General features: G+C 38.9%; 3 protein-coding genes across 3 annotated transcripts; all 3 read right to left on the bottom strand.

Annotated features, from left to right (window-relative positions):
• Window positions 1–581: 581 nt before the first annotated feature.
• On the bottom strand, window positions 582–1526 carry LOC103117694 (olfactory receptor 2D3-like). The gene has a single exon (XM_007527804.2). The coding sequence runs from the start codon at window positions 1524–1526 to the stop codon at window positions 582–584; it is 945 nt and encodes a 314-aa protein (XP_007527866.1).
• A 7724-nt stretch (window positions 1527–9250) lies between these two features.
• On the bottom strand, window positions 9251–10174 carry LOC103117693 (olfactory receptor 2D3-like). Its single transcript, XM_007527803.1, has one exon. The coding sequence runs from the start codon at window positions 10172–10174 to the stop codon at window positions 9251–9253; it is 924 nt and encodes a 307-aa protein (XP_007527865.1).
• Window positions 10175–14290: 4116 nt separating this feature from the next.
• LOC103117692 (olfactory receptor 6B9) lies at window positions 14291–15244 on the bottom strand. The gene has a single exon (XM_007527802.1). The coding sequence runs from the start codon at window positions 15242–15244 to the stop codon at window positions 14291–14293; it is 954 nt and encodes a 317-aa protein (XP_007527864.1).
• Between the last annotated feature and the right edge of the window lie 400 nt (window positions 15245–15644).

The raw sequence follows: 15644 nt of genomic DNA on the forward strand, positions 1-15644 counted from the left end.
TCCAAAATTAATTAATTAATCAAGCTGACAAAAAACACAAAAATTAAAAAAAATCCAAGGGCTAATACAATAGCATTTGGGTAAGAATTTAAAATTGGCATATTTTCACAGAAAATTGCATTTTGACATGTGCTTTCAACCACTATGCCACTGCCTGACCCCTAGAAACATTCAGACTAATATGTCCATATTGGGTAGGAATGCAAGATACATCTATATCTGTAGATATTGGCATAGGGTAAGATTAGCCAGCAGCTATAAAATAGAACTGAAGTTTATTTTCTCTAGGTAAAAAGGATTTGTGAAGCAATAAAACATTGTAGGTTCAAATATTTATACAACATAGTACAAATATAATTTACATTATGATATATATACAATTGGTAAGCAAGGCATATCAACTAGAAAAAAACTTGAACAAGATGAAATAAATAAATGTAAAATAAATTTTTTATATTATTTCTGCATGGTATTTATTGGATTTTGGTTCCAGAGTTAGTTAGAAGAGAAGCTATTTTAAAATGTTGAGCAACTTCAGAATTTTTATCTCTGCATCTGTATAACAATATAAAGAGAACAATTCACAGACTCTGTCTTCCAAATAGTTTCCTAAATGCTTCCTTCACATCCTTGTTCCTCAGGCTGTAAATGAATGGATTCATCATAGATGTTATGACTGAGTAGAACACAGAGATCACCTTATCACCTTTATTCATTTTCTTAGTGTTTGGTCGCATGTAGGTAAATATTGTGGAGCCATAGAAGAAAAGAACAACAACAAAGTGAGAACCACAGGTAGAGAAGGCCTTCAGTCTTCCATCCCCTGACTGGATCCTCATCACTGTGGAAATAATATTCCAGTAAGAGTAAAGGATAAGAGACATAGGTCCAAGGATGATTAGTACACCCATTGCAAAGATGACCATCTCAGCTTTGTAGATTTCTTCAGAAGCCAACTTCAAGAGTGCAGGAGGCTCACAAAAATAGTGATTGATTACATTCTGTCTATTATAGGAGAGACTTAATGTAAACGATGTGTCTACTAGGGACACAAAGACTCCAATGGCCCAAGACCCTGTGGTCAGATAAACACATACCCTCTGGGTCATGATGGTAGAGTAGTGCAGGGGCTTACAGACAGCAATATAGCGATCATAGGACATCACTGCTAGGAGGCCACTCTCTGTGCACCCAGCTACTAGGAATAAAAACATCTGCACTGAGCACCCAATCAAGGATATGGTCTTTCTCATTGCCAGCAAATGGAGTAGCATCTGTGGGACAATCGTAGTAGAGAAGCAGAGATCAGTGAAGGACAGATTTCTAAGGAAAAAGTACATTGGTGTATGAAGTCGAGAGTCAACATGAATCAGCACCATGATGAGCAGATTCCCACAGACGGTGAGCAGGTAGACGATGAGAAACAGCACAAACAGCAGGATCTGGGTGTCTGGATCTGAGGAAAGGCCCATCATGATGAATTCTGTCAGAGAGGTCTGGTTTTCTGTGCCCACTGCTGTCTTCATACCAGCATAAATAGGTTAATTAAAAAGTTGATGGTGGATGGATCATACAAAGCTAAAAGTGAATTTTTTTGGTCAATACATGTATTTAGCTTTAGAATATTCAAAAACATTGAAGAGTTTGGGTTTTTTTTTTAAGGTTCATTTCTCTATCCTTACTAAAACTAAGGCATTTGTACTAGTAAAGAGAAAAAATATGAAATTATAGTCTTCATAGCAGACTTAAAGTCAATTTTGTGAGCTTACTTTAGCTTTCACTTCATTAATGAATAAGACTAGTAATTAACAATTTCCTTGCCTCCAGGGGATTTTATTTTATTTTTATTTTCCATTAAGGTTACTACCAGGGCTCAGTGCCTACATGATGAATCAACTTCTTCTAGCAGCCCCCCCCCCGTTTTTCTTTCAGTTTTATTTGACAGAGCAGAGATAAATTGAAAGGGAAATAATAAATAGAGAAGGAGAGATAAAGATAGGCTCCTGCAGACCTATATCCCCCTTATTCTGTTCTTCAGTTGATGGTTGGTTCACAGAAAGAACTTTAGAATAGACTCAAGATTTCTGTTTCAGGTGAGACTTGGCCCCCTTCACCAGCTACCTCCTTACCTGAAGGTCTAGGATGACTTTGCTCCTGAGATGAGGTACTAGAGCTGAGAGAACCTCAAACTAAGTACAGGAGACTGGAATCCAGAGAACTAAGATGTACATTAGAGTTGGGTGTTGGCTCCTGGTGATTCTTTGCCCTCTCTCCTAATTGGAGGGCATGAAGTTACTATTCCAGTAGACTCCATACCATAGTCCAGTAGACTATAATTGCAGGTGAGTTCAAGACTTGTATTTTGAGAGCCAACACTCAGTTAACACACTCACCTGAGGAGACTCTTGAAGGGTGAGCCCTGAGAGGTGATGTAAACAGGACATCCCTAGGGTTTTCCTTGGGCATAGCTCACCCTATTGTCACTGAAAACAATGAGGCACCATGGGACATTTTGAATTTTTCTTAATTCAAATTCATAGATTGAATTTTATGAATCTCCTCTAATTTACAATCTTTCGATGAACTCAAATCAACTTTGTTTCAACTGAAAGGACCCAAGGATTGACCAATACCATCATCCTCTTGGGAGAAGAGTCATGAGTGTGAGTATAGCAGGAAGGGATTGGTGCATTTTTGACTTCAAAATTTCAAAAAAAGTAGAAATGTACACCTTCCCTCAGTATTTCTCTATGAAACCAGGTATGATTATTCAAACCATGAATAAAATAGCTCCAATATGTATAGTTGTGTGTATATTTGTATTGTTTACTAAAGCAAAGCTTTCTTTGTAATATGCACAGTCAACTTGTTTCTTTCACTTGTAACTTAGACTTATGTCTAGAGTGAGACATAAGAATCTTACTAGTTTGTTTATTTATTTAAATTTTTTAATTATTTTAATTTATTTATTGGATAGAGTTGGCCAGAAATTGAGAGGGGAGGGGGAAATAGAGGGGACAAGAGACAGAGAGACACCTGCAGAACTGCTTCACCACTTGCAAAGCTTTCCCCCTGCAGGTTGGGACTGGGGACTCAAACCTGGATCCTTGGGCATTGTAACATGTGCGCTCAAACAGGTACACCATCACCCGGGCCCATTTGTCTCAGTGTAGAAACATCAAACAATGATAGCTTAACAAAAACATCAATGTAGGGTGGGTGTAGATAGCATAATGGTTATGCAAAGAAAATCTTTTTGTTTTAACATTTATTTATTTCCTTTTGTTGCCTTTGTTTTATTGTTATTGATGTCATTGTTGTTGGATAGGACAGAGAGAAATGGAGAGAAAAAGAGAAGACAGAGAGGGGGAGAGAATGATAGACACCTGCAGACCTACTTCACCGCCTGTGAAGCGACTCCCCTGCAGATGGGGAGCCAGGGCCTCGAACTGGGATCCTTGGTCCTTGCACTTTGCACCACCTGTGCTTAACCCGCTGCGCTACTGCCCGACTCCCAGAAACTCTTTTTTTTTTTAATATTTATTTATTCCCTTTTGTTGCCCTTGTTGTTTTATTTTGTAGTTATTATTGTTGTTATTATTGATGTTGTTGTTGTTGGATAGGACAGAGAGAAATGGAGAGAGGAGGGGAAGACAGAGGGAGGAGAGAAAGATAGACACCTGCAGACCTGCTTCACCGCCTATGAAGCAACTCCCCTACAGGTGGGGAGCCAGGGGCTTGAACTGGAATCCTTCTGTCGGTCCTTGTGCTTTGCATCACGTGCACTTAACCCGCTGAGCTACCGCCCGACTCCCTCCCAGAAACTCTTATGCCTTAGGCTCCAAAGTCCCAGGTTCAACACCCTGTTCCACCATAAGCCAGAGTTGAGTAGTGCTCTGGTAAAAAATAAATAAATAAATAGTTTCAAACAAACAAACAAAAAAGAACTTCTTTGTAGAGGCCCAGCAGTGGTGCATCCAGATAAGCACATGTGTGCACAAACCAGGGTTCAAGTGCCTGGTCCCCACCTGCAGGGAGGGAGCTTCGAGAGCGTGAATCAGTGCTGCAGGTGTCTCTGTCTTCTCATCCCTCTCAATTTCTCTCTCTGTCTCTTTCCAAAAGAATTAATTGCAGATACTCCCCTCACTCTTACCTTGGAGTGCTCGAGCAGGCATACTAATCATGAACTCGTTTTATGGCAAATGTAGATTCACCTCAGACCTTGGGACAAGCTTGTGAGAGCCTGTTAGCAGAGAGATAGGACATGGCTGTGTCCCTAGGGAGGCCTTGTGTCTACTGTGTGTCAGGCCACATGGCCCAGGGTTACAATCTGCCCCTGTGTGGGAGAAAGTTAAGTATTGTTTTTATTGTTCCTTTCATGTTTAATAGTTGAGTTTCCAATTGGTCCTCTTGGGACACAGTGACCCTAATCACCTGTATGCCAGTGTCATTCCCTATAGTCCTACATGTCTAAAAATACTTTACAGATAATACTACCACTTTTGTCTTTTGTACTTGAGTTAGAATATGTACAGAGAATTATGAAAACCATGAGGAGTAGTTCTCTTTTTTATAGGCAGAGAAGGACACAATGATATAGTTTTTAAAATACATTATCTTCCCCAGAAGTGTCCTTATGATATTCTCAGACCAAAAGAAAAAGAGCAGCTAATATGCCTACCTGCTTGGTCATACATGTGACCCATACGCAGTCTCTACTGCATTGGAGGAAGTTTTGGTGTTATGGGCTTTCTCTCTCTCCCTCTCCCTCCCTTCCTACCCTCTACTATTTCCTTTCCCCTCTCCCTCCTTCTCTCTCACTGCCCCTCTTTCTTTCTCTCAAAAAATAGACCCAGAGTGATGAAACTGCGGTGACTATAAAAATAAAAATTCTATTGCCTGTGGTTTCATAGCAATGAAAAAGTAGAAACCAAATTTGACTGGTCTACTCATCTCTTATCCCCAAGAGAGAAAAAGGAAACATATATCTTTAACCTCATGTTTGCCTGGTAAATTCAATGAGAAATGTAAACAAAAGGGGACCTGTTGGTGGCACACCTGGTTGAGGACAAATATCACAATGTTCAAGGACTCAGGTTTGAGCCCCCTGTCCCCATCTAAAGGGGGAAAGCTTTGCGAGTGGTGAAGCAGTGCTGCAGGTGGCTCTCCCTCCCTCCCTCTCTTTACAACCCGCTTCTCTCTTGATTTCTAGCTGTCACTAGCCAATAAATAAATAACTAGAGATAATAATAAAAAGTAAGTAAAAGTTAAAAAAAAAAGGTAGCCTGAGAAAAATGGCTATTCTCCCAGAGCTTAGGTGTTACTACTAGCACAGAATTCAGGCAAGGAGTGAGGGTTCACTATCACCATTCTGTGTGCTATTAGAATTCTGGCTCTGCTAATTGCAAGCTCATAACTTGTATGTTTGCTAAATATAATAAAAATCGTACCACTAAAATTTTGTTCAGCAGGTAGAGCACATGCCAAGCAGGGTCTAATCTCCATCTTTATCTGTGAAGTGCAGTGATCAGTACTCTAGCTTCTCTCTCTCTCTCTCTTTCTCTCTCTCTCTCTCTCCTTCATTAAAAAAGATGAGCAAGGGGCCAGGTGATGGCTCATTTGGTTGAGCAAACATGTCACAATGTGCACGGACCTGGGTTCAAGCCCCTGCCCCCACCTGCAGGAGGAAAGATGTGCAAGTGGTGAAGCAGGGCTGCAGGTGTCTCCCTTTCTCCCTCTCTGTCTCCTCCCGTTCTCTCAATTTCTGGCTGTCTCTATCCAATAAATGAAGATAATATTTTTAAAAAGAAAAGAGTTGAAAAAAGATGAACAACTTTTCGAAACCATCATTTCTTTAAATTGTTTACAAACAACTGTGAAGGAAAATCGAGTTATGTGGGGGTAGATAGCATAAAGGTTATGTAAAGAGATTCTCACGCCTGAGGCTCCAAAGTCCCTGGTTCATTCCCCCGCACCATTATAAACCAGAGCTGAGCAGTGCTCTGATAAAAAGAATAAGATTAAAAAAAAGAAAGAAAGAAAATTGAGTTGCTTCAACTAGGAAAAGGAGCTTTTAGAACTAAGAGTTGTAATCAATGCTTCCTTGATCAGTAGGATAAGCAGTTTTATAAATTATTTGATGTCTGCGAATTCTCTTCATCATACCTCTGGTTGAGGTCCTTTTAAAAAAAATTTTGGGTGGGGGAAACAGCATAATGGCTATGCAAAAAGACTCATGCCTGAGGCTCTGGAGTCCTAGGTTCAATCCCTTGTACCACCATAAACCAGAGCTGAGCAGTGCTCTGGTTTAAAAAAAAAAAAAAGGTAAAAAAAATAAAGATACTTAAAATTTTTTTATTATAATCTTTATTTATTGGCTAGAGACAGCCAGAAATTGAGAGGGTAGGGGAAGATAGATAGAGATACCTGCAGCACTGCTTCACCACTTGCAAAGCTTTCCCCTGCAGGTTGGGGATAGGGGACTCAGACCCTGGTCCTTGAGCACTGTGGAGCATGTGTGCTTCACCACGTGTACCATGATCCGGACTTGCTGAGGTCCTTTTGTAGAATCTTTCTCATCTTGCAGATGTTTCAGTCCAGGTTTCTTGTCATCACTAATAGCAATAATTTTAATAGTTGTTTTGCCAGTCACCCCTGCATATCTTCATAAGCAGTAAAGTATACAGATTACTCCAGAATCCTGAACTGCACCATGATGTATCTAAAATGGTTATGTCTTGAGATTTTCCAGCCCATGTTGCCTAGTCTTCAGGAAACGCCAATTCATTTTGGTAGAGCAAGCGGGGTGATATTGAGTACTAAGAGGTATAATGTTATTTTTAACTGTGGGCAAGTTCCCAGGGGTGTGGATTTAGATACTTAAGATAGTAATCAAGCTAGATCTGTAAATAACAAGTACTGAAATTAAATAATTTCATTTGATGTTAATTGTGTTTTAATAGGTTTTGTGTACTATAAGGTAGCATTTAAGGTAGCATATAAGGTAGCATCTGATTTTTTTCTCATATACCATATTTGATGTGACAATATATTGTGCTATTTATATATGATGTTATATCATAGTCATGTTATATCATAGTCATTAGCATTTTTTTAACCAAAAAACTGCTCAACTCTGGCTTAAGATGTTGTGGGGTATTGAACCTGGGACTTTGGAGCCTTAGGCATGAGAGTCTTTTTACATAACCAATATGCTATCAACCCCCGTCCCCATCATTAGCTAATAAATTTTCACTGTTTAATTTCTTAAATTCTACTTCACTGCATTAGTCAACATTTAGAGATAATTTGTTGTCTGAGGAAATCTAGATACCTACCTATGTCACCAAAATACTCTATCCTTAGAGTATCATAGTAGTGCACATAAGCTAAAAACAGTTCACATTACCTGTGCATAGGTAATCTGTTGCTGTACACAGTTGTTCTTCTATGCAGAATAAATAAGATACACAGTGCTTTCAACTGGGCAAGGACATCATCACATAGAACACACAGCATTGAGTACTCAGGATGACAAAATTATTGAACTTGAGCAGCCTAAAACCAGTGCAGTAAACTCGCCCTTCATCGGGGTCCTCTAGTCTTCTCTGATCCATACACTTTCTTAACCAGTAGCAATGGGGTATGTAACTAAGAGAAGGTCTTGAAGTGAGAACAGAGCTCCAAGTTGAAACGGCTTCTTGTAAGAGAAAATGTTCCCATATCCTATCCACTTTCTGAAACAAGGGTTTGAATTTGGTTAGTGGCACTTCTCTTTGTATGGCAATAACCCCCACTGACTGTTCTTTGGAGAGGGTGTGTAATAAGTAATTGAATGCATAAGAATGGCAGTGAAGTGAAAATTGTTGGAGTGCTTACCACAGAATTTCTGTTAGGAGAAATGAAGAGCCATGGCAGGAAGTGGCTGGACCATGTTGGTCATCAGTCATATATATTTTTTAATTAATTAATTAATTTATTATCCTTTTTGTTGCCCTTGTTTTTTTATTGTTGTTGTAGTTACTGTTGTTATTAATGTCGTTGTTAGATAGGACAGAGGGAAATGTAGAGAGGAGGGGAAGACAGAGAGGGGGAGAGAAAGATAGACACTTGCAGACCTGCTTCACCACCTGTGAAGTGACTCTCCTGCAGGTGGGGAGCTGGGGGCTTGAACCGGGATCCTTACACCTGTCCTTGCGCTTCGTGCCATGTGTGCTTAACTCATTGTGCTACTGCCCAACTCCTGTCAGTTATATTTTTGACTCACAAGGCCCTGCAACCAAATATGGGAAGTGGCAGTGATTCTCAATACTAGTGAACTGTTGAGTCAGTACACAAGTATCAAGTTAATATCTAGAGTGAGACCTTCAAGTGAGGATAGAAGAGAAAATGACAATATTTTCTTCCAGTGGAGAGGCTTTGAACATGCTTTCATCTCAATAGAAGTTGTAGCAGTAGTTAGAAAGATATATCTCATCCCACAGAGAATCTGCATTTTGTGATCTGTCTCTTTTCAACCATTCTTTTTTAACTCCAGAAAAGAGAACTTAATCAAAACCTAAAAGAGGAGATAAAATATCTGAGGATGAGTATGGTAGCATATTAGTGTCATTAGCGTTCGGACACTAAGAAGGCCTTAAGTTTTCATCTTGCTTCTCAATTATAGTCCCCTCAAGCTAGCTGCTATCCCGATGGAAAGAAATATTCATAAGTCAGAGGAGTTTGTTAAAATTGGACGTTTTACTCAGTTATTACATTTTCCTAGAGTGTGGTTGAATTGATTATATATGTTTTGGAGCCACTATAGTACAAAGAAGAAATGTTTTCATGTCAGAACTTCATAGGAAAAAAGGAGCAAAGCAGTGGCATTTTCTTATAATAAAATGGGATGCTTTCTATTTTAATAGTAAATAGGACTCCAGGATCGGAGGATGATGTCAGTGATAATTGGAATGAAATAATTCTGACCAGTATCCAAAATGCACCGTTCCTGATTAAAAGTGAGTTAATGAAAAAACAAGTCAATGTAAAACAAGCTCTACTGATTTTTTTTAAAAAATCTCTATTTATATATTATCCCCAGTGTTGCTACAAGGCAGTCAAATGACAAAACAGAGACTCAAGTTGAACAGAACAACATTACATCAGCTTGAAGCAATGCTAATATATATGGGAATTGCTCTTATTTCTCAGATTGAAGTATAAGGAAAAGTTGTGAGTGATGTTGATTTCCAGTCAATATAAACATTCTCTATCTTCCGAATACTTTCTTAAATGCTTCCTTGACATCCTTGTTCCTCAAGCTATAAATGAATGGGTTTAGCATGGATGTTATGACCGAATAGAACACAGAGACCATCTTATCCCATTTACTTTTTTTCTTGGTATTTGGCTGCATGTAAGTAAATATTGTGGATCCATAGATTAAGATAACAACAATGAGATGAGAGCCACAGGTAGAAAAGACTTTGAGTCTCCCTTCTCCTGTCCTCATCCACACCACCGTAGAGATAACATTCCAGTAGGAGAAAAGGATCAGGGAGACAGGTCCAAGGAGAATGAGTACACCCATTGCAAAGATGGCCATATCAGCTCTGTAGGTTTCTTCAGAAGCCAACTTCAAGAGTGCAGGAGGCTCACAAAAGTAATGATTAATTATATTCTGTCCCCGGTATGGAAGACATAAAGTAAATGATGTGTCGACTACAGACACAAGTGCTCCACAGGTCCAGGATGCTAGGACTAGTTGGACACAAATCCTCTGGTTCATGAGGGTAGAGTAGTGCAGAGGCTTGCAGACTGCTATGTAACGGTCATAGGACATCACTGCTAGAAGGGAACTTTCTGTACATCCGACTACTAAGAAAAAGAACATCTGAGCTGAGCACCTAGTAAAGGAAATACTTTTTCTCACAGCCACCAAATGAAATAGCATCTGAGGGACAATCACTGTAGAGAAACAGAGATCAACAAATGACAGGTTTTTAAGAAAAAAGTACATTGGAGTATGAAGTCGAGAGTCGAAGTGAAGTAGCACCATGATAAGCAGATTCCCCAGTACAGTGAGCAGGTAAACAACAAGAAACACTGCAAACAGCACAACTTGAGTGTGTTGGTCAGAAGAAAGGCCCAGCAAGATGAATTCAGTCAGATAGGTTTGGTTTCCTGTGCTCATGGATGTTTATTCCTGTCTATGCTTCAGCATAATAAAGCAAGTAAACGTAGACTGATGGAGTAAACCCTGAAAGTAAAGATTTTATTGGAACAACAGATGCTACAGATAAAATAATTCTTGCCAACACAAGACACTTCTTTCTTCTTTTTTAGTATAATATAGAATTTATTATCTTTTTATTATTAATTATTTAATATTGATTTACAAAATTATGAGACAAAAGGAATACAATTCCACACCGTTCCTACCACCAGAGTTCCATGTCCCCATTCTCTCCATTGGAAATGGCAGTGGATAGGGAATGGCTATTATTTCTGTAACTACCTATATTTATATATATTTACTCAGTTTTTTCTATGGTCCTACCTTCTTTTTCTTTCTTTTTTTAATTTAATTTTTTTTATAAAAAGGAAATATTGACTAAACCATAGGATAAGAGGGGTGCAACAATGCACAATTCCCACCACCAGAACTCTGTATCCCATGCCCTCCCCTGATAGCTTTCCTATTCTTTAACACTCTGGGATTATGGACCCAAGGTCATTGTGGGGTGCAGAAGGTTGAAGGTCAAGACACTTATTTCTAAAGACTCTATCTCAGTCCTTTACTATAGCCACCTCATGTGAGGCACAACAAAGCCAGGAATAAGCCATGTTGCTGATTTTATTGTTAGAAAACTGTCAACCTTAGATCTGATATCTAGCAATGTTGTGTTAATGTCTCATGCACCTTAGAGAAAAGTCCTTATTATTTATCTAATCCAACAACAACAAAAAAAAGGAAACCAACACAGAAACTGGAGAAAAGATAGTGATGCAGGGAAACATCTCAGCCTGTGAGAACACCAGGGCATATGCTGAAACCCTAGAAACCACAAGTTCAATCCCTGGCACCATTTTATGCCAAAGATTAGCCATGTTCTGGTCTTTGTCTGTCTGTCTGTCTTTCTTTTTAATCTATTTTATTTCTTTCATAATAATAAATTTCCAGGCAGTATATTAGCTTTAATTTCATTAAGGAGCAGATGATTAATTTTTCTTTTGTCTTGCCAAGAGATCCTATCTCCCAAGTAGAAAGGGAAGTCTTAGGTGTTGCTTCACATTATGTTACAATACGTAGTCCAGATGTGTGAATTCTTCACTATATCAAGAAATTAAGGCTTAGTGGCAGTGCTCAAGAATAATACCTGAGTAAGGAATCTCATCATATATCCAACAGGATGGAAGAAAGGAGAGATATAGGCAGCACCACACACTATGGTATTAGAGATGGTATTTCATGAAGACTAAATGTAGCCTTAATAGTTGTCTACATACTTTCAACGTCTTACCTGACTTAGCAGTGTCTGACCTCATTCATGTATAGTTTGTATCTTAGCTACAATGGTATCTTTCACTGAGCTTTTGCTCCTACCTCTAGACAATTGGCAGGAAATTCCAAGAAGTTCTCTTTTGCTTCCTAGTTATTTTCTATGAGTCTAGTGGGTATGACAAAAGGAGAGTGTAGGAAAAGTGAAAGAGAAAAATCTATATATGAAAGGTCAGAGTACAGGAACATTCTGGTAGTTGAGAGATAATAGATCCATTAGAGTAGCTAATTTTAGAGATAATAGATCTATGACTTTCCTGACCCCCCAGCACACATAGTGACTCTGTTAGCAGAATTGCAGTGGTAATATTTCTAAGACTAAGGATTCTAAAGAAAAGAAGAAATGGAATATCTTAACTCTCAAATAGATGATGAATTATGAAAATAGGGTTGATCCTTCTTCAGGATAGTCAGTTTCTGTTTCTAGAGAGACTAGATCCCTTTAGCAGCTCCCTCCTTCTTACCTGGAGGCCTGGGATGGATTTCTTCTTGGGATGAGGACCTAGGGTTGACCTGAAGATTTCATACTAAGTACAGGAGATTATAATCCAGAGAGCCAAACTGCAGGTACAGAGTTTCATACTAGATCCCAATGAATCTCCTTCCTTTCTCCTAAGAGTTGAACATGAACTGGGCATTTAATGGACCCCATTCCACTGTTTCTGAATCTGTTTGTGGATAAATTAAAGACTTATTTTTTTGAGAACACTGAACTGAGTCTTTTTGTGAGATAATTCATGAAGAATAAGACCCTGAGTGATTATGCAAGCAGGACATTCCCCAGGGTTCTCCGTGGCCACAGCTTGCTGTGTTTCTTCTGCACACAATGAGATACCATGGGACACTTTGTAAATTTTGTAAACATGCATTAAAGTCTGTGAATATCCTCTAATTACTAATCTTTCACTAAACAAAAGAAAAGTAGATGTGTATTATAGATTGAGAAGGAATCAAGAAGCCACCATACATATTTCCTTCTTCTGAACGGAATCAAGGATATAAGGGGTATATAGGCAGATGTGTGTGTTTATTTTATTTTCAACCTTCTAAAAAGGGAATATTTGCACAACAAAAAAATCACTTGAAAACTCAACAAAATACAACCAGAATTTCTCCAGAAGCTCACTAAGGCACAGCCACCAAGTTACAGATGCTACTATGATTACGTCCTGAACTCCATTGTCAGACTACCTCACCAATGTGTCCTGGAACCCCACCTCTCCAGAGCTCTACCAACTAGGGAAAGACAGAAACAGGCTGAGGGTATGGATCGACCTACCAATTCCCATGTCCAGCAGATAAGCAATTACAAAAGCCAGACCTTCCACCTCTGTACCTCATAAAAAATTAAATAAAAAAGGGGTATTTGTTCTCCTTCAGTATTTCTCTGATAATGGAATTATTATTTCTTAGAGGAGGAAATGAAGAGCATTTTAAAAAAACAGATGAGTGGTTGAGCAAGTTGTGGTATATAAACACAATAGAATACTACTCAGCTATTTAAAATGGTGATTTTACTGTTTTTTAGCTGATCTTGGATGGACCTTGAAAAATTCATGTTAAGTGAAGTAAGTCAGAAACAGAAGGATGAATATGGGATGATCTCACTCTTAGGCAGAAGTTGAAAAACAAGATCAGAAGAGAAAACACAAGTAGAACCTGAAATGGAATTGGCGTTTTACACCAAAGTAAAAGACTCTAGGGTGGGTGGCAGGGGAGAATACAGGTCCAAGAAGGATGACAGAGGACCTAGTGGGGGTTGTATTGTTATATGGAAAACTGGGGAATGTTGTGCATATACAAACTATTTGTATTTACTGTTGAATGTAAAACATTAATTTTCCAATAAAGAAATTTAAAAAAAGAGCAAAGATAATAGAAGATGGAGTTTTTGCCTAGTCTTTTAAGAAATATTTCATTTATTTATAATTGGATAAGACATAGAAAATTAAATTTCTTTTTTAAATTTTTAAATTATCTTTATTAATTTATTGAATAGAGACAACCAGAAATAGAGAGGAAAGGGGGTGATAGAGAGGGATACAAACAGAGAGACACCTGCAGCCCTGCTCAACCACTCATGAAGCTTAACCCCTGCAGGTGGGAACCAGAGGCTTGAACCCAGGTTCTTGCACACTGTAATGTGTGCACTTAACCAGGTGAGCCACTGCCTGGCCCTCCAGTTTTATATGTTGCCTACAGTGTTTCTTTTAAAATCTGAAAGAAGTCTATCAGTCATATTTTCCTAAATTAAAAAACTAAAATAAGTATCATTTATATCAATTTATTATAAAGAGAGCCAGACCCCTATTTCCCTTGCAAGCAATAAAGAGATCATTGCTATTAAAATAACTTTAGCAGAACCTCTCCTTATGTACTGCACCAAATATAAAGAAGACTTTTAAAACAAACAAACAAAAAAAAACTGGAAAAAAAAACAGCTCATCAATATAACTCCGAAAATGCATTCAGAGATCATTGATTATTTCTAGAACCTTCATTCAAATAAAATTATTTTTTTTACTAAGTATGTCTCTTGGAGTTTTGATTATTTTATTCACTGCATTATGGAGGGAAACATTTAATTAAAACTTGACAGGAAGAGTTTTTTTTTTTTCAATATCTGACTCCTCTCCCCTACATTATTGTGCTCTCAGTATATTTGTAGTTGCCAATTTTCAGCTCACGAAGGTGTCTACTGAAGTTAAGTCAGATGATGGAAAGTAAAGAAATATTTGGTTCTTGTCATCAAAGAGGATCTCTCAAGAAAAGAGCTCGGCCACTTGTCATGGTTTTTCTGATGGCATTTTTGACCTCCTTATTCCTCAGGCAGTAGATAACAGGGTTAAGCATGGGAGTAAAGACTGCATAGATGGCAGAGATCAGTTTGTTAGAATTGAATGAAGCAATGGCACGAGGTCGGACATACATGAAGATCACAGCCGTGTAGAATATGATGACCACTGTGAGGTGAGAGGCACAGGTAGAGAAGGCCTTTCGCTGCCCCGAGGCTGAGGGAATACGCAGGATGGTCGCAACAATGAAAGCATAGGAAAGGACAGTGGCTGAGAGAGGAAACACAAGGATGACGATGGCTAATGCAAAGTCTACCATCTCAGCCATTATAAAGTCCTTGCAGGCCAGTTTGAGGATGGGGGACACATCACAGAAAAAATGGTTCAAGATGTTATTGCCACAGAAGGCAACTTGGGAGATGAAATAAACTTTTGCCATGGAGATAGTGAAGCCACTCACCCACGAACTGATGGTCAGCTGAACACAAACCCCTGGGGTCATCATGGCAGGGTAGCGGAGAGGCCAACATATGGCCACATAACGGTCATAGGACATGGCGGCCAGCAGCACACATTCAGTACAGGCGAGTGAGATGAAGAAATAGAGCTGGGTCATGCATCCCAAGAAGGAAATGGTATTGGGATGAAGTAAGAATCCAGTCAACATCTTGGGGACTGTGACAGATATATACCATGTCTCCAAAAAGGACATGGTACCCAGAAAATAGTACATGGGCTTATGTAGGGAGCTAGTGACCCATACGGTGAGGATGATGACCAAATTCTCCAACAGCACAAGTAGGTAAGTGATGAGGAAGAAGAAGAAGAGCAGTGTTTGCAGCCAAGAGGAAGTAGGGAAGCCCACAAGGATAAACTCACTAATATAAGTGATATTTTCCTCCCACATGACTAGATGTGAAAAGACAAAGAGTTTAGTGATGACAATACCAAACTGCAGAGTATGATCTACACTAGCAGCAAAGGACCTGCAGGTACTTTATTAATAAGCTGGATCTGAAAGCTAAAATCTGGTCCTAAGTCACACTTTGGGAGTCAGAGGTGGTGATAAGGCCCTTCACAATAAATCAGATTTTAAAAACAACTGCACCATACGTATGAAGCTAAAAGATCTCAAAGCAGAATAAAGAGGTCAAAAGTGGGGTTTAAGACTTTCGACGTGGTCTTCAGGTAGTCCTGGGCATGAATATTTTTACTACCAGCGTTTCCCTGGATTTTATGATGATTAAAGGAAGTGCCGAGGATAGTCCTGGAGAGCGGGATAAGGAAGCAGAGAAGTGCCAAATCTG

The sequence above is a fragment of the Erinaceus europaeus genome, chromosome 17, assembly GCF_950295315.1.
Source record: "Erinaceus europaeus chromosome 17, mEriEur2.1, whole genome shotgun sequence".
Taxonomy (NCBI): Eukaryota; Metazoa; Chordata; class Mammalia; order Eulipotyphla; family Erinaceidae; genus Erinaceus; species Erinaceus europaeus.

Coding starts and splice junctions, on each gene's coding strand:
- LOC103117694 (XM_007527804.2), bottom strand. CDS start 1,526: ATGAAGACAGCAGTGGGCACAGAAAACCAGACCTCTCTGACAGAATTC.
- LOC103117693 (XM_007527803.1), bottom strand. CDS start 10,174: ATGAGCACAGGAAACCAAACCTATCTGACTGAATTCATCTTGCTGGGC.
- LOC103117692 (XM_007527802.1), bottom strand. CDS start 15,244: ATGTGGGAGGAAAATATCACTTATATTAGTGAGTTTATCCTTGTGGGC.